This window comes from Callithrix jacchus, chromosome 4, assembly GCF_049354715.1.
Source record: "Callithrix jacchus isolate 240 chromosome 4, calJac240_pri, whole genome shotgun sequence".
Classification (NCBI taxonomy): Eukaryota; Metazoa; Chordata; class Mammalia; order Primates; family Cebidae; genus Callithrix; species Callithrix jacchus.
Window position 1 is genome coordinate 124,963,466 of NC_133505.1, and position 26,501 is coordinate 124,989,966.

The 26,501-nt window shown below is 39.8% G+C and overlaps 2 protein-coding genes across 16 annotated transcripts in view; one reads left to right on the forward strand and one right to left on the reverse strand.

Annotated features, from left to right (window-relative positions):
* CEP85L (centrosomal protein 85L) overlaps positions 1 to 26,501 on the reverse strand; it is a 256,166-nt gene that overhangs the window by 186,521 nt on the left and 43,144 nt on the right. For 8 of the 11 annotated variants that reach the window (XM_002746905.6, XM_035296582.3, XM_078369981.1 and 5 more), the window contains exon 1: positions 5,052 to 5,445. In XM_002746905.6, the coding sequence (XP_002746951.1) occupies positions 5,052 to 5,124 (73 nt within the window). In that variant the 5' untranslated portion in view covers positions 5,125 to 5,445. Of the gene's footprint in view, positions 1 to 1,166; positions 5,446 to 10,743; positions 14,638 to 26,501 lie in introns of those variants that run through there. The other 3 variants (XM_035296585.3, XM_054254366.2, XM_078369983.1) reach the window with 2 other exon arrangements.
* LOC128931813 (zinc finger protein 415-like) overlaps positions 21,051 to 26,501 on the forward strand; it is a 118,177-nt gene continuing 112,726 nt past the window's right edge. For 3 of the 5 annotated variants that reach the window (XR_008480809.2, XR_013534503.1, XM_078369986.1), the window contains exons 1-3: positions 21,051 to 21,098; positions 21,337 to 21,390; positions 21,594 to 21,715. Coding sequence is in view for 3 of the 5 variants with exons in the window: in XM_078369986.1 (XP_078226112.1) it covers positions 21,088 to 21,098; positions 21,337 to 21,390; positions 21,594 to 21,715 (187 nt within the window). In the remaining 2 variants the exon portion in view is untranslated. Of the gene's footprint in view, positions 21,716 to 26,501 lie in introns of all 5 variants that reach the window. The other 2 variants (XM_054254369.2, XM_078369985.1) reach the window with 2 other exon arrangements.

Consider the following 26,501-nt stretch of genomic DNA (forward strand, 5'->3'; position numbering starts at 1 on the left):
CAATTTTTTTCGTAAAGAAAAACAGAAAGCAAAATATTGGTATAAAAAGCAATTTGATGTTATTTTTATGTTGATCACGCCCATCCTTAAATGTTCTTACACAATAAATTGCTCTTCTCAAAATATTTTGCCAGTGTAAAATATGAAAATCCATTAGTAGTAATAATGAATAACAGGTTACTGCTTAAAAATTGGCTGGGTGTGGTGGCTCATGCCAGTAATCCCAGCACTTTGGGAGGCCGAGACAGGTGGATCCTTTGAGGTCAGGAGTTAGACACCAACCTGGCCAACATGGTGAAACCCTGTCTCTACAAAAATACAAAGCATTAAGCCAGCTGTGGTGGTTTATGCCGCTCATTCCAGCTACTTGGGAGGCTGAGGCAGGAGAATTGCTTGAACCTGGGAGGCGGAGGTTGCAGTGAGCCAAGATCGTACCACTGCACTCCAGCCTGGGCAACAGAGTGAGACTCGGTCACAAAAAAAAAAAAAAAAAAGTTACTGATTAAAGTGTCTGATGATCACACTCTTCATTTTCCTTTTTTTTTTTTTTTTGAGACAGAGTTTCGCTCTTGTTACCCAGGCTGGAGTGCAATGGTGCAATCTCGGCTCACTGCAACCTCCACCTCCTGGGTTCAGGCAATTCTCTTGCCTCAGCCTCCTGAGTAGCTAAGATTACAGGCGTGCACCACCATGCCCAGCTAATTTTTCGTATTTTTAGTAGAGATGGGGTTTCACCATGTTGAACAGGATGGTCTCGATCTCTTGACCTCGTGATCCACCCGCCTCGGCCTCCCAAAGTGCTGGGATTACAGGCGTGAGCCACCGCGCCCGGCCCCTATTCGTCATTTTCCTAATGCAAAATTTATGAAAACTAATTAGGCTATAACTCAGGAAAATACTATCCAGAAAACTTCACGTACTCATTATCTTTTCAAAGTATGTAAATACACATTTCATCCAGGCAGAAAAATCTTAACTCTCTAAACCCTTTCTGTTCACACATATAAATATTACAACATGACAATAGAGGTTATCAACTCACCATTTATTGCTTAATTTACCAGCTTCATTCAAGCCAGAAAGTGATCAATTCCAATTATTAATCAAGTTCAGTTCACAAAAGTCATCACTAAATAACTTAAGAATTGCCCCTTATCCCCCAATACCTATTATGAAGGAACATGTCCAGTTGGGTTTAGGCTAGTGTTATGTTTCATTGTTACCACAGTACTCTTGTAAGTACATCTAACTGAGAATCACAGCAGAAAACAAGATTATCTTTTGCAACCATACCAGTTATTACCACTATCATTATGACATCACTAAACACCTTAGGGCAAGCATCAACTAAGAAGTAAATGCAAGCTCAAGGCAATGAACAAATGACATTTTTTTAAACTCAAGTGTTTTCTGTAACATTTATTTTAGCACACCATAAAAGTATAATACTCTACCTCAAAACGTTTTAAGAGTTTTTGTTTCATTTTTGTTTGCTGAAACAGAGCCTCACTGTTGCCCAGGCTGGAGTGCAGTGGAATGATCTCAGCTCACTGCAACCTCCGCCTCCCAGATTTAAGCAGTTCTCCTGCCTTCAACCTCTCAAGTAGCTGGGATTACAGGCACATACCACCACACCCAGCTAATTTTTGAATTTTTAGTAGAGACAGGGTTTCACCTTGTTGGCCAGGCTGGTCTTGAACTCCTGACCTCAAGTGATCCGCCCAACTCGGCCTCCCACAGCTCTGGGATTATAGGTGTGAGCCACCACACCCAGCCTATGTTAGTATTTTTTAAAAATATTATTTATGAAAAGGAATAAACTTGGCACACTAGGTACTAATAAGAACTCAAAGTATCACTATTTCATGCTAGATTTCAAAAGCCTATAGGAAATATGCCTATCCTTTATCCAACTTGAAACCAGTATACATTTTGAATAGGGTAATCTGAAATGCAATCGACCAAATGCATAAAAAACATACCAATTGTACTGTTTTAAATTAGCCTTCTAACCACACTTGCCAATACAAAAAAAGAGACTTTTATTTGAGCTTACTAAGGAAACATAATACTCATTTTGGCTGGACGCAGTGACTCAACGCCTATGATCCTAGCATGTTGGGAGGCTGAGGCGGGTGGATCACTTGAGGCCAGAAGTTCGAGACCAACATAGCCAATATGGTAAAACCCTGTCTCTACTAAAAAAAAAATACAAAAATTAGCTGGGCGTGGTGGCACATGCCTGTAATCTCAGCTACTTGGGAGGCTGAGACTTGAAACTGGGAGGCAGAAGTTGCAGGGAGCCAAGATCACACCACTGCACTGCAGCCTGGGCAACAGAGGGAAACTCTGCCTCTAAATAAATAAATACTCATTTTATTTTGGTTTATAACAGTTACTCCATAAAGCTGAAAAATGGGAAAAGCCAAACAAAACTGAATCCTAAAACGAAGGCTAAAAGTTCAATATTTTTCAAACTACACTTATAATTCCTACTTTTTACTGCCACTTCCTTAAGAAAAGAATTTTCTCTGGTTTTTAGTAAGTGGTTCTATAGCATCTTTGGTTTTTCCTTTAGTGTAGTTATATATTTGTATAAACAAACAAACCAGTTTCAGGACATCTTGAATTAATCCACATATTAAGATAAACTAATTTTAATACCAGAATTTATTTACTTATCCCTGCCTTCACACTTGTCCTCAAGACCAAAAAAGATTCCTGATAAATTTAATCAGAGCACTAGTTCTTTTTGTTTCAGACAAGTCTAATTTTAGGCCTGGAATTATTGCTCAAATTATTCAAAAGATATACTGAACAATATTTCAAAAATAAAAATTGCCTTCCAATTCTCCGGAAAAAAGATCCCTACATGATTCAACTCAGAGGTCATTATCTTGACCTTCACCATCTGCTCATTTGCAAAAGAAGCAACACAAGTTTTTCATCTAAGGTAGAACTTTTTAAAACTTTAAATTATCTAAGATAAGGTTAAATATTTATGTTTGCTCCAAAAGGGAAGAAACACAGTAAATAATTATATCACTATTTCAGCATGTAGCTGGAAAAAAAAAAAAAAAAAAACTTTTACAAAGGCACATCCTGATTTACCAGTGGTTTATTACTGACTAACTGAGATAAAATACATGCTTTGGTACAGCTATACTGTCCAAATTTCTTAAATTTGGGTAGTATTTATAAAGTATCTTCTTTACTATATTCTATGCCACAGCAAATGTCTCTCTAGAGGCTGCAATATAACAAAGTCCTTCTTAATTTTAAACACTAAATTTAAAAGTTACTTAAAGTTACTTAACTTTAAATATTAAAATGTTTTCTTCCTCATAGAAAACAATGAAAATTGGATACTATTGTTCAGTGATATACTTCTAAACAAGCTACTATTATCACAAATAAATTTTAAGAGGTTAGATTACAAAGACATTACCGATGGCTTTTGACACTTACTGATAAATTGAAATCACTCCCTACAGCCCCTAGGGATAATGAAATAGCTTCTCAATCACTGAAGTTACTTAGATGACAGGATTTGTGAATAATCTGTAACCTGGGGAAACCTCAAAACTATGCTGTTTCCTTAGGGCAAATAGCACAGAATTTAGAAAGACTTCATTCCCTACTTAATACTGCTTTTTACTAAATTCATGCCTACATTAAATTCTATTATTTCTAAAAGTGTTGCAGGACAAAACTTAAGTGAATGATTCAATCTAACTATGGCTTTCTAAAAAATGTATATATGTCTTTTTAAAAACCACATCACAAATATCTAAACTATCACACAACTGCATTATTCGAAATTTCAATAGCCTGATATTAATGCCTTGGTTAGTGCCTGATATTTTTTTTAAATAGCAGAAAATATTACCTTCAAAAGACCCCTTTCCAAATGCTGCTTCTGCTTTTTTTTTTGTTTTGTAACTAACAGCTTTGAAACGTATACAAAAATATCTCTAAGTTACTCAAGCCGAGATCAAACACTTTGTGGAGCAGTGTTACTTAACGGGAGTCCCAGAACCAGCTAAAATTGCAGAGAAAATTTTGCTTATGTATACATGGCATTTTTTTCTACACAAAAAGTCCATATAACTCAGTTTCTCAAAAGGCCTCAAAACTCAAGATTAAAAGTGCCTGAAAGGACCATCATCGTTCAAGAACATATCACAGGCAACCCAAGACGTATTTTTTATTCCAAGTTAGGGGAGGATTTATCCTAATTTTGTGGCTCCTACACAACTTCTGAGCGACGCAAGCATGAAATGGCTGTCCGATACAAACAGCCTCCTTCAGACACCCAACGCAGCAAACCCCTAATTTTCCTCGAAGGGGCCACGGGGAAAGCCAAACGGATTCGTAACACCGTGGCTCAATGGTCCCCATTGGCTCCGGCAGGACGCTCCCTCCCCTTACGCCTGAGGGGCTGCGGGGCGGGGACCAGGTTCCCCCGAGGGGCTGAAGTTCCCCTGGGGGTGGCTGACAGGAGCGGCATCTCTGGCAGCATCCTACCTCCCCAAAACGCGCCCTAAAAGTAGCGGCAACGAGCGTGGGCACAGCCAACCCCAGGCCGCGCCTCACAGAAGTCGGGCGGGCGAAGAACTGCGGCCCCTCCGAGGCGTGCCGGAGCAGCCGCTGCAGCACGGTCGCAGCGACCTTCCCGCCCGGGTTTCCGCGAGCGAGGGGCAAGCCCCGTTATCACGCCGGTCACACACCCCACGAGCGAAAGGAAAAAGCCAAGCAGACAATAAAGCCCAACTCGAGGGGGCCCAAGCGAGCTGGAAGTTGCGGACGCTGGGGCTGTAGCCCAAGGAGGGACGGCGGGGACGACGGGATGCGGGGCGGACGCGCCTGGAACGCGGCAAGCCAGATGTCTGCCCGGGTACCAGCAGCGGGGAGGACACCGGGCGCGCTGCGGCGTCGGGGAGGCGACCCGGGGAAGACAGGCCCGAGGCGGGAGGGGAGCGGCGGCGAGGTCCGGAGGCGCCGCGGTCGGCCGTGACCCCCACCCCGCCGGACGCTGTTCCATCCCTTACCGGCAGGGAAGCTGCGGGCTCCTCCGGGGCTGTCTCGGCCGCAGGCCTCCGGGGCCAGGAAGCGCCCCCACATCGCGGGCGAGAGGGCCGGGTGGGCCGGGGACGCCAGACTCCTCACGTCCGTCGTCCTGCTTCTTCGGCGGCGGAAACTTGAGCGTGGGCCTCGGCGGCACGGACTGGAGGAAAGGCGGGTGGCTGCTTAACGGCTGCTCAGCGACAGGCGGGGAGCGTCGGGGCCAGATTCGCCGCAGTGGCGGCGGCTGCCATGGCCAAGCCGACTGGGCTGAGGCCCCGGGGAATCGGCGACTCCGCGGTGACGGCTGCTAGATCCCGGCTGAGCCCAGGCTCGAAGGCTCCAGGCGAAGTTGCAGCTGCGGGTTCTCTCCGCCCCCTCAGCCGGCTGAGCCAGAGCCCTGGCTGGGGCCGCGAGGGGGCGGAGCCTCGGGCGCTGACTTCAGGCGTGCGCGGCGCCCGCGGGGCGGGGACTGCGGCGGGTGGGTGGGTTTCCCGGACTCGGCTTCGCCTCCTTCGCTGCAGCTGGGCTGTCCCGCCATCCCGCCCTGCCGCTGCGTCCCTCAGTCTCCATCCTCCCGCCCTGCGAGTTGAGAAGAGGGCCGCAACTTGTCCTATGTTGCGATACTCGACCCCTCCCTTGGATAATCCCTCACGCTCTCCCTCCGGCCACCTCTGTGAAGACACGTTGAAGACCTGGCCCTCGCGTCACCACCGCTCGAGATGGAGGCCACGCCAGGCGCGGCTGAGGAGGTTTCCAGCCTCCCTTGGAATTAGGACTGGGATTTAAATCCTCATCTGTACTCCTTCGTTTCTAGATCACTTTAAGGAGTAGAAAAGGGATGGTTTTCCTTTACTGATTTAATGTGGGGACAACACAGGCACCAGAATATCTATAAGACAGGGATGTGCACCGAAAAAAGCTCGGGGGTAATTAGCACCCGAGGCGGAGAGGGGCCGTCATTGTAATCTAGTGGCACAACGTTTCAGATAAGCAACCAGAAAGGAGTAAAAATGGCACCAAAGTCTGTAAAGGGAGCCTCATCCTCCTTGCCCCCTACTCCTTCACGTCTTCCTGTTAGTTTCCACCCTTCGCCTGAACCCTCAGTGCAGGAGCAGATGTCCTGAAGGAGGGCGAAAAGGGGCAGCATCCTTTTGTTTTTAATCTTACTTCTCATTGGCAATATGTGATGCTTCCAACGTTTAGTTACAAAATAGTGTAATAAATACTGGGCCAGCACTGTGGTGGGAGGCAGGCTCTGCACTAGGCAGATCACTTAGAGGTAAGCCAGAACGCAGGTCACTGAATTAGAGAATCTTTGAGTTCCGTGATGCTTTTTCCTGTCTGGAATCTTGCTAAAAAAGGCCTTATATTTGCATTTTTCCTTTAAAGACACTGTAATTGGGAAATACTCCTTAAAATGATTGGAGGTTAAATTACATTTAGGTGTGTATTCTATCACTTATCACACCTGTGTTGTAATTTATCTAATTGCAATGTTACATTTAGTCTCCCTGTGGTAGTCTTCCAATTATTTCTCCAAATTATGTATTGTTGGTCAAGGGTCAGCTGTTTTTGATGATAAAAAGAAACAGGAAACAGGAAAGACTAATGTGATTGGTTCTTTTTTCTGATTTAAGTGTGCATTAGCTAATTTTATCTAACACTTGAGGAAGATAGACCTTTTTTTAAGTCCCAAAAAGAAAATTATCAGAAGCTATAGCACTATGTAAATTATACATTTTTTCATGCTTTGTAGTTACTACAGTCTCAGGAACAGAACTTTTGAAATTCATTTGTGATGCTGTTCTAAGAAGTGTATAAAACATTACAGAAATATCTTGATCTTTGTAAGTTTAAAATACACTTATTATTTCAAAACTGACAATTTCTACTTAATGCTAAACAATGTTAAAAGAAAATCATTTACTCGGGTTTTCTACATCTTTTATCAATGTAAGGGCATGCCACTACACACATACAAAAAAGTACATGTGAAGCTGAAAGTATCTAAAATATATCATTATCTATTACAGAGTAAAAGCAAACAGTAAAAACATGTTGCTTTTTTTGGTGCACTTGGCACCAAAGATAAAATTTTTGTGTCCTTAGTAATCAAACTTGGGAGGATAGAGGGCTAATGCAATTAAAATTAATTAAAATACTAAGTGAGAATATTATGTAGATAAAGTATCCATTTCTGCTAATCATATGAATTCTGAGTATATACTGAACGAATGCTTCCCCCTACATCCGTGATACATGAATGACATATATATGGGAGGATACAGCCATGGTTTTCAGAATGATTAAAATGTACCATAACACAAGTTGGAGAACCTAATGACTACCTAACCATTACTAAACCCCATGTGGTAAGCTGGCATATTTTTGTTTTGTTGTGACAGTATGTTAGGACTACAAGGAGAATCTTACAAGCAAAGACAGTTATCATTGAACCTCAGTAAGCCTCAATCTTGGCAGTTGTTCTGTGCAGAGATAAAAGAAGTAAGTAATGAAAATAGTGAGTGACTCTATGTGTGTGTTTAAGTGTGGTTGGTCAGACAAAATTAGGATATTTAATGTTTTGGGACGGGACTTTTTAAGAAAATAAACTAGATCACAAAAGAAGAAAATAGTACTAAAAATGCAATATTTACTACCAACTATATTAAACTCTGTTTAAAATGCTTCACTTCAAAAAAAGACATTATTTAAAAGTGAAAAATAAATGTTGCATTTATAACTCTTAAATTTGTATATAAATATTTGCAGTGATTAAATTGAGCTATCTTACATGTGTTTTTCTGATTCAAACTTATCAGATTGTGCAAATGTCGACTACAGAACTGAAGAGGGATATAACAATGGACAAAAGCGATATTTTAAAATTAGAAGAGCCAGGTACAGTCACTCATGCCTGTAATCCAGTGCTTTGGGAGACCAAGGCAGGAGAATCACTTAAGCCCAGGCGTTGGAGTTGGAGGCTACAGTGAGCTATGATTGTGCCACCAAACTCAAGCCTGGGCAACAGAGCTAAACCCTGTCTCTAATAAATAAATAAAATTAGAAGGAAACCCCATGCATAATCTGGGGAAAACTCAAAAGAGCTTTATGTTTACAAAAATATAAAACAGCAAAAGAACCAAAAATATGTAGGAAAAATAAACCAATTACCGTTGAAATAATTCCTAAAGAATTGTTGCTACTACAAAGAAAAAGATGTATGAATGAATTCTAAAAGATTCCAAAGACTGGACAAGTCTTATATATCAAGTGTGTATCAAGGAGCATACTATACAACCTCTTCCAGGTCACAAACACGACAAGTTATCCAATTTTTTGTAATCCCAAAAATCACTTATAATAAAGAAAATATAAAAACACTCTTTTGAAGATGAACTTGAATATCTTAATTGGATCCCTGGCAGGTAGAATTCAAATAGGTGAAGGAAAAACAAATAGGTTACTTAACTTGTCTGTGCCCCAGTTACCTCACCTGCAAATTGGGGATTATAATTATAACTTCCTCACAGGATTGCTATATGGATTAAAAGTGTTAATCTTCCTAAAATACTTAGAATACTGTATGTAAACGTCCTATACTGGTATAACTGTGTTACAGCTCACCAAGAAAAAATAACATTCATTGGTATAGGCCAGGTCAGTTGTAGATGATAATTTATATACATGTATCAGAATAAAGTAGTGATTGATGTCTTTTCCTGACCCTTTGGGTTACTAATTAGTCCAGGAATTATGGTAAAATAGTATACTCTTGACAAATATTTTTTTTTGGTTGCAAACATGGTTTTGCATATGTATATTTTCTGTAACATCTAAAGTGTATCTGTTACACGACAATAATTCTGTTTTACCGTATTTTACAGTCGTTGTATATACTGAGAAAAGTCAAGTTATACTTTATTACTGAACAACTTTTTAGGTTTTTATTTTTATAGATGGGGTTTTGCTCTGTAGCCCATGCTGGAGCACAGCGGCACTATCTCAGCTCACTGCAATCTAGATGACCTGGGCTCAAGCAATCCTCTTGCCTCAGCCTCCCAAATAGCTGGTACTATAGGTGCGGCCCTCACACCTGGCTAATTTTTGTTTGTGGGATAGAGATGGGGACCCCGTTTTGCCCTGGCTGGAACTCCTGAGCTCGATTGTTCTCCCGCCTCTGCCTCCCAAAGCCTGGGATTACAGGGGCAAGCCACCGCTGAGCCAAATTGTCTGTACTGACTTCTGGACTTTGAATGGATGAGCTCTCTCGAGCATTGCTACAGGTTTATGCTCCACAAGCAAGAATCCTGATAAATGCAATCCCCATCCAAAAAGAAAACGTAAATGAACGCTGTATTAAATTGGAATTGCTGCATTCCCAAATGCACTCCTCAGAGGAGACAACTCATTCTAAGCAGGCAGTGGGAAGTTTAATCTTGCCGTTTTTCACACTGGATGATTGGAAGAAACTTGTGGACCCACTGATGGCTCTGTGCATACAAACCTTGCTTCTCTGCTCCCCTCGGACTTCCAGCACCAGGCTCGGTTCCCCTAAGGACTCCAAAGCCTCAGGCGGCCAGTGAGGATGCGAATGAACTGCATGAAAATACCCTGTAAAGCCCCTTCCACCACGGCAGCCATGGCTCTTGGCTACCCTGTGGCCGTGGGCCTCAACAGGGGCCACAAGGTGACCAAGAACATGAGCAAGCCTAGGCACAGCCACCACATCTCAGCAAACACACCAAGTTCATGCGGAATATGATCCAGGAGGTGTGTGGCTTTGCTTCTACGAGCGGGGTGCCATGGAGTTCCTGAAGGTCTCCAAGGACAGACCCTCAAGTTCATCAAGAAAAGGGTGGGGACGCACATCTGCACCAAAAGAAGCGGGAGGAGCTGAGCAAGATCCTGGCCGCCATGAGGAAAGCCGCTGCCAAGAAAGACTGAGCCCCTTCCCCTCTCCCTGAAATAAAAAACAGCTGGACAAAAAAAAAACCTCATAAACCCTGACTGGATGTATCTACACTCAAGTCCCCCTTAGTTGTGTGCCAGAAATGCTTGTAGTCCCTCCAGTGCCACCAGCCCCCCAGAAGAGTGTGATGAAGGCAGAGCTGGCCTGGAAAAGGCGGCCTTGTGAATGCTGCAGTTCAGGCCTCCTGTGTGACAAACTTAGCCAACGCCTACCCTGAACCATTGGGGGGCCCTTCTCAGAGCCTTGGAGACCCAGGCAAGTGGGGCTGAGCTGTCTCCGCAGTGAGCCTGGGCTGGGGAAGAGGGGACCTCTGCAGGTGTCCACCAGGACAGCTGTTGTCTCATCTGACCCTCCATCACGAGTCCAGGCCTGATGCCACAAGTTGCCTGTGCCGTCCTTGGCAGTCCCTGCACCAAGGCACAATGGCTACAGATGTCTGTATGAGGCTGTCCTCTGCACATTCTGCCCCTCCCTGGGGTCATCTGGACGCACTCCCTCCTATTCCGGGATTCTTCCAATATTGACAAATATTTAACATATTTTTGGGAGCCAAGTTCATAGAAACCTTCATTCTAGGCTGTGATTTCCTGCCCAGTGCTACCAAAATAAAGGAAGAAAAATTAGGTGGTATAGCAAGGCCAACAGGACAAGGACACCTCATCTCAAGTCCCTGATTCCTGGGAATTACAGAAAATGAATCTCACCTGTTCCTTTGGCCCCAGAGTTGCGTTGCAATAACCAATAAGAGAGTAGGTATGAGATGGACCACTGAAGCGGTTCTTGGGATAGGAAGTGGGTGTGGGAGGGATTGAATTTAGCCAACAGATAAAGTCTTCCAAAGGACCATCAGTGTTTTCAGGAACTGCTTAGGACTGACATCTTTATCAATGGAACTTATTGTGGTCACCACCTGGTCATCCTGAGCCTATGAAAAGAAACAAGATCATTTACAGTGAAATGGGACAGCAACCTGGACAGTGCACAATGAGACAAATTCTTTCCTGCCTGCCTGCCTGCCTTTTCAGACACTGGAACAAAGTAGAAGGCTAGAAGTGTGGATTCAAGAAAGCAGATCATGCCTCCACACACAAACACACACACACAGCCTCCTATCTGACCTGTCCTGGTGAAGAGGACTGTTGAAAGCTGAAAATGTCCAAAATGTTAGGGAATTGGATTGAGATGTACTCAGTGGAAAAGGGGGCTTTCAGCAGTGTACAGTTGGCAGTGTTATTGGGGGAGAAAAAACTTTGAATATATGCTTCAAATGATTTGAGACTTCTCACTAAATCAGTTACCTATTTTATGTTGAATAGTTAGTAATACCTCCATTTCATAGATAGGGAAAAAAGACCAAAGAAAAATTAAGGTCACACAGGTAGTAAAGAGCTAGAATAAAAATCTGATCCGTGTGACTCTAATGCCCATGCCTTTTGCACCATGCTCTTTAACATGCTGTGAAATAAAAATTATAAGATTTTTTTTTCAGATGCCATATGAAAAGGAAATACCTAACTATAGGATTTCTGTATAGTGTTTAGGGTTCAGCTAAGACTGTAAACCATGTGACATTAATCTGTGGTGATAGATGGTTTTCTTTAGCTGCAGCCAGCAGTTTGAGTGCAGGAAGAAAGAAGGCAGATAAACAGGGTTTTGCAGTGTGGGCACTCTAACAGGAAAAAGGGGCAAAGGATGTAAGGATATTGGCGGAAGAATGGAAGAAGTGATGAGAAACTGGGTGTAGCCTAACTGGAAGAAACAGTTAAATCAAGACAAAGCTGAAATGTTGAAAGAAGGTCGTGGGAATAAAGGAGTGGAAGTTTTACAACTGAAAAGCAAATATAATGAGAGTAAGGGAGTAAAAGTTGGAAAGATACGATGTTAGGGTGGGAGAGGAGGATGCTAAAGTTTAAGATTTCAGAGATGAGGCAGTGGAGGAATTAATCTGTGAGGTGACCTTGGAGGTGTGTCTCTCTGATCTCCCTTCAAGAAAGACCTTGATATTCAGCCATGAGGAGTGTAGATGGCTGATAGCCACCAACTTTTACTACCTGCCAGACCTGCCTCAGCCTTTTTATTTAATTTTATTTTTTATTGATACATAATAGATGCACATATTTTGGGCATATATATGATAATTTAATACATTCATATAATTTGTAAAGATCAAATCAGTATTATTGGACTATCCATCATCTTAAAAATTGTCCTTTATGCTAGAAACATTCAAATTATTTTCTTCTAGCTATTTTAAAATGTAACAATAGATTACTGTAAACAATAGTCACCCTACTCCACACTTTTCCCAGATCTCCCCAGCCAGTGACAAAGCTCAGCAGAAATACTGGAGCCTGGCCATTCTTTCCAATGCAGAGCACTTCTAATTATCAGTCCTTGTTCTCTAGCTTGCTGTTGGGTTGACTGGGACCTTGTCAGATGTGCATTGTGGGCTGAGACTTTCCTTTCTAATCCTGTTTCCTGCACCTTTCATCTTTCACAGGTGTTACCTTCCAATAAGTCTCTTACACCCCAGTTCCATTTTAGCATCCGCTTTCCAGAGAAGCCCACTAACATAATCTGTGAGGAAGATGAAGATTGGGATAGGGACTTCTGTTTTAAATAGGAAAACAGGAAGTTTATAGAGCATGATGAAAATGTTTCCCAGAGAGGACAGTATACTGAGGATGAGTTACCAGGAAGGCAGCATATAGCAGCCTAGACTGAGACTATACAAGAGTATAGATAAATAAATACCTTATGTTTTGAACAGCAGAGAAAGGCAGACTTGAGAGAATTGGGCCAGACACAGTGGCTCATGCCTCTAATCCCAGCACTTTGGGAGGCTGAGGCAGACAGATCACTTGAGGTCAGGAGTTGCAGACCAGCATGGCCAACATGGTGAAACCCCCTCTCTACAAAAAAAAAATACAAAAATTACCTGGGCATGGTAGCACATGCCTGTAGTCTCTGCTATTCTGCAGGCTAAGGAATGAGAATCACCTGAACCCAGGAGGTGGAGGTCGCAGTGAACCAAGATGGCACCACTGCACTCCAGCCTGAGTGACAGAGCGAGACTGTCTTCAAAAAGGAAAAAAGAAAGAAAGACAAACATGACAGGTTTGAAGTGGACTCAGCATACCACTTGGGCACATGGAACTCTGAAGGAGAAGGTCCTCGGTGCTTCTGACTGGACTGGGCCAGGCAGCTACTGCCCCAATTAGAAAAGTTTGCCACTATTCAGAGTACTTCCTGGAGCAAATTACAAACTTGTGAAACTTACTGAATTAATTGATGTCAATAGGATTTTAATTTATTAATTAAGTATAATTAATTAGTTAAACTTCACCGTTCAAATAATTTTAAATCATTAAGAGAGTTTTCATAGTAGCTTCCTTACTTTTAGGTAGTAGAAGAGAATTCAATTCAATATACTCTGTTCCCGTTGGTAAGGTTTTTTTTTTTTCCAAAGAATTTTCAGCATATTGCTTACCCAGTGGAAGAATGTAGGGATCTCTGGAACTGTAGATAGAGTTAACATCACTAAACAATCCATAAAGCAATCTGGGCTAATTTAAGGAGTGGACCTTTTTTGCTAAGATTTCAGTGGAGCTCTGGAATTTTAACAAGTATTATAATAAATTCAGAAAAACAACTCTGACTACAATTTTCAGGTTTGTGGGGGAACTAATTTCTTGCGGGCTTTTTTCTGGTTATAAAAATAATACATATAAAAAACAAAAAGATGATTTAGAAAATACTATTATTCACCTGGCAATTATTAGTTGAGTACCAAAGTAGGGCAGAAAAATTAAAATCAGAGACAAGTGTGAAGGATTGGTTACTTTTCTGTATCACTTTAAGATTTTTAATTTTCTATTGTGTAAACATACATATATAGCTATATGGTGAGGCTTCTTTGTTTTTAATACAATTTATTTCAGAAAAGATAGTTACTATGTACTGTGGTCCTTACAATCTCTCATGTATGGGTCATTCTCTATTTTATTTTGTTTAATGATGTACTGATTGCGGAAGTATTTTAACCTAATATAAATTCAAGTTGTAAAATCTAGAACCTGTATTTTAAAAAATAAATAAATAAACTTTTAAAACATAACTTTAAGCCAAAATAGACAAATGGGACCTAATCAAACTCCACAGTTTCTGCACGGCAAAAGAAACAGTCATTAGAGTGAATCGGCAACCAACAGAATGGGAAAAAAATTTTGCAGTTTATCCATCTGACAAAGGGCTGATATCCAGAATTCACAAAGAACTAAAACAGATTTACAAGAAAAAAACAAACAAGCCCATTCAAAAGTGGGCAAAGGATATGAACAGACACTTTACAAAAGAAGACATACATGAGACCAACAAACCTATGAAAAAAGGCTCATCATCACTGGTCATTAGAGAAATGCAAATCAAAACTACATTGAGATACCATCTCACACCAGTTAGAATGGCGATCATTAAAAAAATCTGGAGACAACAGATGCTGGAGAGGATGTGGAGAAACAGGCACACTTTTACACTGTTGGTGGGAGTGTAAATTAGTTCAGCCATTGTGGAAGACAGTGTGGTGATTCCTCAAGGACCTAGAAATAGAAATTTCATTTGACTCAGCAATCCCATTACTGTGTATATATCCAAAGGATTATAAATCATTCTACTATAAGGACACATGCACATGAATGTTCACTGAAGCACTGTTTACAATAGCAAAGACCTGGAACCAACCCAAATGCCCATTGATGATAGACTGGACAGGGAAAATGTGGCACATATACACCATGGAATATTATGCAGCCTTCAAAAACGATGAGTTTGTGTCCTTTGTAGGAACATGGAAGCCATCATTCTCAGCAAACTGACACAAAAACAGAAAATCAAACACCACATGTTCTCACTTATAGGCAGGTGTTGAACAATGAGAACACATGGACACAGGGAGGGGAGCATCACATACTGGGGTCTGTTGGGGGAAAATAGGGGAGGGACAGTGGGGGTGGGGAGTTGGGGAAAAAACATAACTTTAAAATAGAATACTATAAATATGAAATTATGAGTATAAATATATATTAAATATAGAAGTGAAAAAAGCAATATATTTAAATAAGTACATTTAATAAGTGTTATAAATAAATTAATAAATATTATAAGTTGACATTTAACTATTTTGCTTATATTTCAAAAGTGTAACATATCAGGTTGTCCCAAACACACTTTTGAAAATGTGCTTTAGAAAAAAAGAGGGAATCATATGTTTGGACATATGTATACTAAATTAAAATTAGTTCAAATTTGTCTTTTTTTCCTCTACTTTGAGGCATAAACAAGGTATTTCTTAAACATCCCAAATATTTTGTAGTATTGTTTTGGGGGAATCTATTTTTAATGTACTACCTAAAAGTGAACTCAGAAAAAAATCTTACAGACTTTTTTTTTACAAGCAATACTCAAAAGATTTTAAAAACATAGTAACCAATCTATACTTTCATTATAGTAATTAACACTAGTTTTTTAATGTTCTATGCACCTTGAATCAACAATTACTAAAATGAAAACACAAAGAGCCACCTGAGTATCAAATACATGCATTATTACAAGTGCTTACAATGAACAAAGCATCGAAAATTAACTTATACTCCTAATACATATGCTGTGAATGATGACAAAAGAAATGATGAAAAGATCATGAATCTATATTCTCTAATTAGGACATTATACAAAGCTTTATAATAATTAGTCTTTATATTAATTAATTAGGCACTTTTTTCCATTACAATAACCCTCTAATGAAGTTATGGAGCAAACTTAAGCCTTAGCAAAGTTGGGCAAGTTATTTATACTACGAAAGATAGCTGAAGGATAACTGTTTTCCATTGAGACCAAAAGACATAGTAATTAGCATTTATTTTCATAATCTTAAAAAGGCATTCAATTTCAGTAGAAGACAGTAGTTGTAGTGACACTAAGGGAGGTGGTAGATTGGGAAGCATTTGATCAGCATTCGGGGAGAATAGAGAGAAAAGGCAGTATCAAGAGAATTCATCACCATGGTTGTTTGGATACTGTTGCCTTCTTTGCTCAACCTTAAAGGTCAGTCTGGTTCTGGCCCAGGTCCAAGATCTAAGTTTCAGATCATGACAGGCTTAGAAGAACAGTGCAGACTGGAACATCTAATCCCACCCCAGTTTGCCCTAAGCTGGCCCCTGGATTTGTTCAGCTCCTGGGCCTGCTGCCGTCCTAACTTGCTTGAAACTGTTTTCCAGAAAATTAGAGCATAAATGAGCAATGCCACGTTAGCTTTAGTTTTGATTTTGGGTGTTACCACATAATTTTTTAAAAAAGAACTTTCATCTTCCCACATACCAACTTTTGGAACAGATGGCTTAAAATGTCTTAGATGAAATGCGTTGTAATCAGCAAATGAGAGTGTGTCTCCATGTTTTTGTGGCAGATGTAGCTATCATTCCTTAAGTACCTACCTGCTACATGTGAACTGGCACCAGGCACTATAGTTTTTCTGTTGCATTCTCATCCAGAGGGTTATGATGGGTTTCCTTAAAATGATTTGGTACATGTGGGCATTTGCCTGCAAGTATAACCTCTGTGAAAAGGTAAACTTTATAGGCTTCAAGGTGGCTTTCTGCTAAAGTGCCTGCCAGCCTCCCTGGAGAAGGTATCAGCTAAAGACCTCAAGAGTGAGCTATAGTGAAGCTCATATGCCTTGATATCTTCTCAGATCTTGGCAAAAGGCCAGCTACAGAGAACTACTGCAGTGAGAAGCTAGGGGAGTTGGCAAATTGCCAGGTAAGGGCCTGTATCGTCATTTATAAGGCAATGGCTTTCATAGATTTGTAGTAACCCATATTCCTACTACCCATATGTAGTAACCCATACCTGAACCCAGTGATTTCTGGGGGAAAAAAGAGCCAGATAACTCTCCCATTGGAATAAAACCAAAACAAACACTGTATTTAGGTATGTAGGATCTATATTGAATGTCTTTTCAAAGTACTTCATACTTATTTCCATCAATATCCTTTGCATGATCATGTGTCCGTAATGCATATGCTTCCTGAGTCTTAAGATGCTCCCTGCTCCTCTAGGTGCCTTTGAGGATATCCTCATTCCACCATGCGTGGGACCATGTAATGTCTGGAATTACCTAATTAACTCCATCTTAAGTTTTCTGAATCTGGTTTTTCTCAAATATGATAAGGAGAATGTCAATGTGAGAGGTGTCAGAATTTTGAAAGGAAAAATGGAATATTGATAAACAGTAAAATATAATTACCAAAGAATGTCATCTTAAGATGTTTGTAGTTTAAAACTTGTATAAACAAAACTGATAATTATACATGTGTCCTATTAATGCACACAAGAGTAGATTATAAGTTATATCCAGAGTATTTTTTCTTGTGCCTTGAAAAACCAACTTAAAAATAAGGTTTTGTGAAATTTGGTTTCTAAATACATTTAAATAATGTTTGTTATTATTCTTTTTTAAATTACATTTTATAAATAATAAAATTTTAATTCTACTTTAGTTAACTATTAATAAATATCCAGAATCCTTAAGAGTTTATTTTAGTTAAAATGTTTAGGACTAATGCATTAATATATTGAAATCTGGATACAGGAATTGCTTAAGATTTTTACTTTGTTTTCCAAAAAAAAAAAAAAAAATCAGAAAAAAGTAATACCATCCCTATAAAATACTAAATCTCTCATAATGTAAAAATATAATATGTTATTAATGGTAATGTTATGTGTTGAGTTTAAGAGGATATTTAGTTTTATAGAGCTATAAAATATTTTTATGTGGACTATTCAGGGAAAAAATAGAGAAGGAAGACAATTATAAGTCAGAGAGATGCTAGGATCTGTCTATAATGACTGTGTTAAAGCATAGTACTAAAGCCACCTCATAAATCAATGACATTGTATCACGAAATGACTTTAGAGTTGATGGAGCTGCAGCAAATAAGTTCAAAGCAAGAGGTGCCAGAACCAGAGACTCAGGTTTCAGCACAGCGTTGCAACATGCTGGCTTATCACTGGGATCAAATAGGATCCTTGCAGTACCTGCTCATAAAACCGTTGTGAGGAATAAATAGGATCATGTTGTAAAGGTGCTTCACAAGTTTTAGGTAATCTAATCTTGCTAAGAAAAGGGGCAAATAATTCACAAGAAAAACTAGAGCACTATGCCAAGAATTTCACATGCAGCTTCCCATTTCATCTTCATAACAACATGATAAAGCGTAGTATGAATTAGCCATGTGTGGTGGCTCACACATGTAATCCCAGCACTTTGGGAGGCCGAGGTGGGTGAATCACTTGAGGTCAGGAGTTTGAGACCAGCCTGGCCAATGTGGTGAAACCCCATCTCTACTAAAAATACCTAAATTAGCTTGGTGTGGTGACACATGCCTATAGTCCCAGCTACAAGGGAGGCTGAGGCAGGAGAATTGCTTGAGCCCAGGAGGCAGAGGTTGTAGTGAGCCGAGAGTGCACCACTGCACCCTAGGCAACAGGAGAGAAATCCTGTCTCAAAAGAAAAAAAAATAGTATGAATTATTATTACCTCCATTTCATAGATGAGGCAAATGAGTCATAGAGAGGCCTCTGGAGACATGGTTAACTAGTGACAGAGCAGGAATTCAAAGACAGTTCCACCTGACTCTAGAATCTGAGCACTTTAATATTAGTTATATTATGTTAAAAAAATTCGACTTCATTAGTATTTAAAGGTTTAACAATTAAAATATATGGACATGGGAGTGTAAAGGAATGATAAACATCAAATTCCAGTTGTCGCTATAGAGGGAGAGAGGAAGGCATTGGAACGGATTTGGGAAAGTTGTGCACAACAACTTCAGTTGTATATGTAGTACTGCACTTTGGGAGGCCAAGGTGGTGGATCATGAGGTCAGAAGATCATGACCATCCTGGCTGACATGGTGAAACCCCGTCTCTACTAAAAATACAAAAAGTTAGCCAGGTATCGTGGCACACACCTGTAGTCCTAGCTACTCGGGAGGCTGAGGCAGGAGAATCACTTGAATCTGGGAGGCAGAGGTTGCAGTGAGCTGAGATGGCGCCACTGCACTTCAGCCAGGGTGACAAAGCGAGACTACATCTCAAAAACTAAAAAAAAACAAACAACAACAACAAACTAATAAAAGTGTGGAAATTTGTTAAGATTTGATAAACCAGGACCAGGGGTTATATATTTTTTCTGCATACTTTTCTGTATGCTTAAAATAATGCAAAGCAGTGCATTAAGGTCATCCTATTTCATTTATCTAAAGAATAAATAATTAAGAACATAATTTTGGTGATGCTTTGGAGAAAGCAATATTCTCATACACTTCTAATAATATAAATTGGTCCAACTCTTAAGGAAAGCAACTTGGCAATATGTGCCATAGAAACAATCTTGCTCTTTGGTTCAGTAAGTTTCCTTTTGGGACACTATCCTAAGGGAAAAAAATCAAAATGTGCATGTGCATACACAAACACACACACTGTAAAAATTATATGCATGAAAATGTCAACTGCAATGTTTATAATAGTGGAATATAATAATCTAAAAATTTAACAATAGAAAAGTAATTAATATTTTGCAGCCTTTAAATATTTATGAAGGCTATGTAGTAATTTCAGTAATGATTATGATGTAACGTTAATTGAAAAAAAGGATATAAAATTGCATATCCACTAAAATTAAATCGATGAAATAATAATCATAGAAAAAGGTTTAGAAAGAAACAGCCTAAAGTGATAAGTACAAAATTTGTGTCAAAATGATGAGATGCATTGTTTCATTTTTCTCTTCCAGATTTTTGATATAAATTTGACATACTGTTTTTGAAATGGAAAATTACAGTTGTTCATTGGTACCCAAGAGGGGTTGGTTCCAGTATTCCCAAAGATACCAAAAATTGAGGATGCTCAAGTCCCTTATGTAGAGGGGCACATATAACCTATGCAAATAGGTTATACTGGAAAATGTAACATCTTCCAGTATATATCTCCAGGTTACTTACAATACCTAACACAATGTAAGTGCTATGAAAATAGTTGTTATATTATAATTTTTAAATTGTTGTACTATTATTTTTTTATTCTTTTGGGGTTTTTCTTTTGTTTTGTTTTTTAGACAGAATCTTGCTTTGTCACCGGGCTGGAGTGTCTACCTTCTAGGGTCAAGTGATCCTCCTCCCTCAGCTTCCCAAGTAGCTGAGATCACAGGCATGCACCACTATGCCTGACTAATTTTTGCATTTTTTTTTTTTTGGTAGAGATGAGGTCTTGGTTGCCCACACTGGTCTCAAACTCCTGAGCTCAAGCAGCCCTTTCACCTCAGCCTCCCAAAGTCCTGAGATTACAGGTGAGAGCTACCACACCTGGCCTTTTTCCAAATAGTTGTAATCAACCACTGGTTGGATTCATGGCCCCTGGATATGAATAGTCAACTATATTACACGGTACGAACCTAGCTTTGAAAATAGTGAGATATATATATGAAAATAAATTAGAATTCACTGGCAAAAGATGAGGAGTTCTAAGAAAGGTGAAGACAATGCACTATCAATACAGGAGGTCAGAGGAAGGGGAGATCTGCCAGGCTGGGGCTTTCAGGAATGCTTCACAAAGGAGGGACTGTCAGTGGACTTCAATAATTCACAGAGCAGGGTAAGAGCTGGATAAGAGCTGGGAATGCAAGGGGGGCTAAGCAGGAGGCATGCAAGTCACAAAGTGGAGCAATGGGAGATGATCTCAGGAAACAGCACTGCATGTCATGGAATATTTTACTTCCAGTTTTTCTGGCTTTTTCAGAAAATGTAACTTTAAAGTTTTCACAGTTGAATTAATTCCACAGAACAACTGGTTGCAGAATCATAGCAACATAATTATGAGTTGTGCTTCTGGCTCGAGACCGTTCATCTAAAAATAATCACAGTGACTATATCTTGGGAAAACAAAGTCATTCCCTATTTTTGTGCTTCAGCTATCTTGGTAGTCACTGGAAAATGGATTACAGGTAAAATAACTGCATGTTTTTAGGACACTGCTTGTTACTCTTACCTTCAGTGAGTTAATTAATGAAATAATTTAAAAACTTATAGTCTCCAGGCATTCTCTAAGGCAGGACTATGACTTTGAAGAAATCCTTTACCATTACACATCACACAAGCCTGCCTGTGCTCCTCCAGAGACATAGCCCCACTACTCCTGGAAACCCATTTTGTTTCTTCAAGGAGTATGTTTTCTTTGTGCAGACAGGAGAAAAATGCTGGACGTAGAGATGTGGGGAGTAAGAGGATGGACATTAGGTAAGTTTCAGCCATGGGTAAGATGAGTGGGAACCTGTATGCTCCACTGCCCCCATGTGTACCAGCTGTTGTTTGCCCAGCTTCCTTGGGCTAGATACATATTCTATGAATAATACATGAATCAACAATATGATAGTTGTCATTTATCAAATGGTTACTTGTGCTAGTTTATATCCACTCACTTTATTTTATTTTATTTTAAGACAGGGTTTTGCTCTTATGCACAGGCTGAAGTGCAGTCGCTTAATCTTGGCCCACTGCCGCCTCAACTTCCCAGGCTCAGATGATTCTCCCCCTTCAGCATCCCGAGTAACTGGGACTACAGGTATGTGCCACCACATCTGGCTAATTTTTATATTTTTTATAGAGATGGGCTTTTGCCATGTTGCCCTAACCGGTCTTGAATGCCTGGGCTCAAACAATCCTCCCTCCTAGGCCTCCCAAAGTTCTGGAATTACAGGCATGAGCCATTGTGCAGGGCCACATCCATTACCTTTAATTATCATAGGAATTCTGCCCAGCCTATAATTCAAATACCAGGGTACTCAAGTTCTTCAACAGACTCTAGCTTTCTTATCCTATAAGATTAGTGTAAAATAAAAATGCCTCATTGCCATCTCACACACTGGTGAGAAATCCGCTGTTCCTCTCCACATCTCCAGGTTTCTCTTCCTTGCCTCACATTCTCTTTTCCTACACAGGCCAATTCTCCATGTCTCCTTTACATTGCCTATGTATGTGTGTTCCCTTTTGCTATATGGCGTTACCCAATACTTGATGCATCACCCCAGTTTCTTCACTCCCCAAGGTTATCACCCACATATGATTGGTTAAGAAACATCTATTTAACTTTTGGTAAAAAGTAAGGAATGTTCTACTCTGGTGCCAAGCAACAACTTAATATTGGATATTAAAACTGTTTCCCCAAATAGAGCCCCAGATTCCTGGCTACTTTGCTGGACTTCTCTCTTTCCTAGGGTTGGTGCTTTCATCTCAAACTCCAGAATGCTCAAAATTGTTTTATTATGAAAAGCATTTTAGTTCTCTGGCTGTAGCTTCCTCCTTCATATCCAAAGTGGGCCTACACAAGTGTTTTCTTAAACTTAAAGAGTCCTGGAAATCAGAAAGCTATAGTCTGCTATAATTTTAAATAGCACTTAACACACGATGAAAAAAGTTTAGTGAGATTAAATGACTGCCCCCCAGAAAAGAACCAGAGTCTGAATTAAAAGTCTGGCTTGCCTAATTCAAAACGTATGCTCTTTGTACTATAAATTTTAATTAAAAGCATACTTTATTAAACAAAAGAGCATAAGTTTTGAGTTAGGCAAGCCCTGATTAGAAAATGTGAACAGCTCTGAGATTTTCATTCAGGATGAATAAATGAAAGTCAATACCTATTGAATGTTTACATGTCTGGTTCTGTTCTAAGAGCTTCAGGGGCATTAGCTCATTCAATCCTCTCATTAGTTAATACCCCATTTTACAGAAACAGAGATAGCTACCCATAGTGGTAGCTAATACATGGAAAGGTCAGTATTAGAGCCACAGTAGTCAGTGTCTGTGCTTCTCATCATTAACTGCTATTCTCTACCAGCCTCAAGATCTAGCTCCCCGACATTCTTTCAGTGGCTGAAAATAAGGACAATTTATTTTCACATTTGGGATTATGTTAAAAAAAAAAGAAAAGAAAAGAAGGGCAGCTACCGTGTGACAGTTCAGTCTGCTCCCTGAAAATGACCCCAGCATGGTTTGGAAACTCAAAATATCTGAGAACCCTGAGAGTACAGTGGTGGTGTTGGGGTCTGAAGGCATAGATTAGATTTGCTAGGTGACAAACTTAATTAGAAACTTAATAATGGCTGCTTTCAAAACCAATCATGTAATTCAGTTTTTTCTTGCTTAATTAGTTGCCACGAATTCACTCAATCCATTTAGTCAGTCAGTCATTCAAGACTTATTGAGTGTCCTCTATATGTCAGTTACTGTTAGGCACCAAGTGAACAAAGAGGGATCCTTCAGATTCAGACTCAGTCCTAGAGTGGCTACAAATTTTAGAATTATGAATGTTTCTTCCTATACTAGTCTATGGGGGATGGTGCTCAGATTCTAGATTTCCTGGCCCAGTTCTTTAGAGGAAAATATTACTAACATGAAGAAGGGCATTAAATTGGGTCACCATTGCTTGAGGGAACTATTACTTAAGAATATAGAGCTTTCTTTGATTTTTTTTTACACTTAAAGTGCTGCTCTGTAGTTTGATTTCCTGAGTGGAAAAGACCATCAAGGCAAGAAGTCCCATGTAGATGACAACTAGCAATATTTGGGCAGAAACATATCTCACTTTAATAAATGGGCATCTTAATGTAAAGCTGGATCTTAGACATGAACTAAATTAGTGGTTTTCAAACTGTGTTCTTAGGGCTTCATTTGCAATCAATGAACATTTTAAACTCATGAGAAAACTGCATTTTTTGGGTATCTGATTTATATATTGGAGTTTTGCAATTTAATTTCATTTAGAAAAAAAAAAGCCCTAATTGCAAATATGAACACCTCTGAGATTTTCATTCATTTCTCTATTCACAAGGGACTAAGTCTCAGAGAGATGAAAATGACTCACTGAAATGGCGGAGATAAATCGTAAACCTAGTTCATTACTCCCAGCCCAGTCCAATGCACAGATTTCCCCCTTCCTATCTACTACCCACTATGTGTTTGAAGAGCATGGTAGTCACCCAGGCCAATGTAAGTCTGGGTGAACCGTATCTTTATAGCGCTGCAAAAGCTGATAATCTTTCCAAATGGAAAGATTCTGCAAAAATACTCAGTGGGGACGATTTATTGTTTATATGATTAAGTGCTACATAATCTACTATGTTCCTCATAATAACCATGAGTTGGGCTGAGCAAGTATTTCCCCAGCCCCATTTTTAAATTTGCAAAAGGCAAAACAGTCTCAAAGTTGTTGAGTTCTTCAAAGAAATATATTAATAGATAACAACAACAAAACAATCCAAAATTCCAATCTTCTGCCTTTTAGAAAGACAGAGCTCTGACCATTATATTACATATTGTTAAAGCCAACTGGTAAGAATATGCAGTGCCTGTGCAGGCAGGAGAGCAATGACATTATTAAATAGGACAAATCCCAAAGTTGACAGGCATAAATGACGAAAGGCAAAGTTTAGATATCAACCTATGCGCTATGGACACCTGCAAGTTTTAAAATTATTGCAATGGGACCTGAAGTCCCATAAGGTATGCTTACCTGAATAAGGTAGGTTGCACTGATGTATACCCCTAGTCTTCAAATGAATACAGATGCTCTTTTGTTTAAAAAGTATGCCTTTAATTAAAAGCAATATTGAAGCCAGATGAGGTAGGGTGTACCTGTAGGCCCCACTACTTGCTACTCCGGAGACTGAGATGGGAAGATCACTTGAGGCCAGGAATTCACATCCAGCCTGGGCAAAAAGCATTACTGAATTCATAGCAATGTGTTTGTCCTTATGTATTTTCCAGTCAGCTTCTACTAAAAGTATAACCACTATTATGTGCAATTCTGTGAAATTTTATTATGTTAAAAATGAAATCATGGTTGAAAATTTGGGGACTGTCTGTTTAAGGCTAAAATAAGGGGAACAGAACAAAACTAAGATGGAAAATAATTATTTTAAAACATATTTTGTATCTTTTCCTGTGTTTCTATTTTAAAGCTATATATCTAAATTATTGTTCTTTGTTTTCATGTTGAATGGCTGCTTCTTATCTGGCTTTGTTTATTATGTGTGGTCAGATCATTTATTCTCAGAAAAACTACCCTGTAGCCTGGCCCTACATTCCTCCAAGATAATATCATCTGGAGGAGTCAAGTTTCTTGCCAGAAGAGCTGATTTGCAGAAGTAAACAAACTGGGAGTAAAACCATGAAACGTCAAAGAAACTTTTGAACTTAGACAGGTCATCGATAACAAAAATCTTAGCTATAAGTGTCTCTAAAAATATATATAATATCCATTCAAGCTGACCTACAGAATTGGAAGAGTAAACAGAACACAAAAAGGGCTGTAAGCAATACCATCTAGGAACACAGGGGTAACGGATAGGGCTCCATGTCTGCCAGCGACTCCAGGAGGAACAGCTGTTCCCTTCTCTCAAAACAAACCTTCCTCTGATGCATTTCAGTGGCTTACCAACTCAAATCTGCTTTTGAGGAGTAAGCCAAACACATAGCCTCTGGGATTTACCTTAGAGAGGGCATTAGGGAAACTTAAAAAACAAACGTCATGTTGAAAAGGCCGAATTTTATATCTTTCCTCCATCTCTGGCAGTTTTCCATTGTTGTTCCACCTACCCACCCCTTGCCCTTCCTTACATTTGCTTCTTTGTCAGATGAAGCTGGAGACAATGGAAAGCAACTGGGAAGCAAACTAAACATTTCCTTCTGGAAATATTACCTACTTTTAAATAACAACTAGAGTCTATAAATATTCTCATTAGAAATTTGTCCTCCCTACACACACACCAGTCACTTTGTGAAAAACCAATTTCTCCAAGTCAGAACCTAGAATTTATACTCTCTTCACAGTGCACTGCTAAAACCCTTCATATCCACAGTGAATCTAGGCTTTTACCTCTGGAGACAGGAGTTCAGGGCCTAACTCATATATTCACCTCATGAATTAGACTCCTGTAATTCCCTGTGGAGTTGGGGTTTTGAGGCAGATGATAGAGAGGAAAGTTAGAGTTACAACCATTTGGTTCAATGTGGTAGAGCTCTGAGTTGACTGTGTGATCTTAGGCAAGTCTCATAATCTCTCTGGGCCCCAGATAACTTGCATGTAAAAGGAAAGGATCATACTAGATTAACTCCAACTTTTTATGATTCTTCGAGTTACTGAATGAGAACTGAAGAGTAAAGGGAAGTCGCAAATAGAATTATGGATGTGGTAATTGAAGTATTCCCAATTCTTCCTTCTCTCCCTGTGATAGAATTACAAAGCATTTGTCAAGTGACTTGGAAATATGTTTTATCAGAATGAGCAGAGTATATGTAGCATTTCCCCACCTATTTCACATTGGGCTTGCCCATGTGACTTGCTTTGGCTA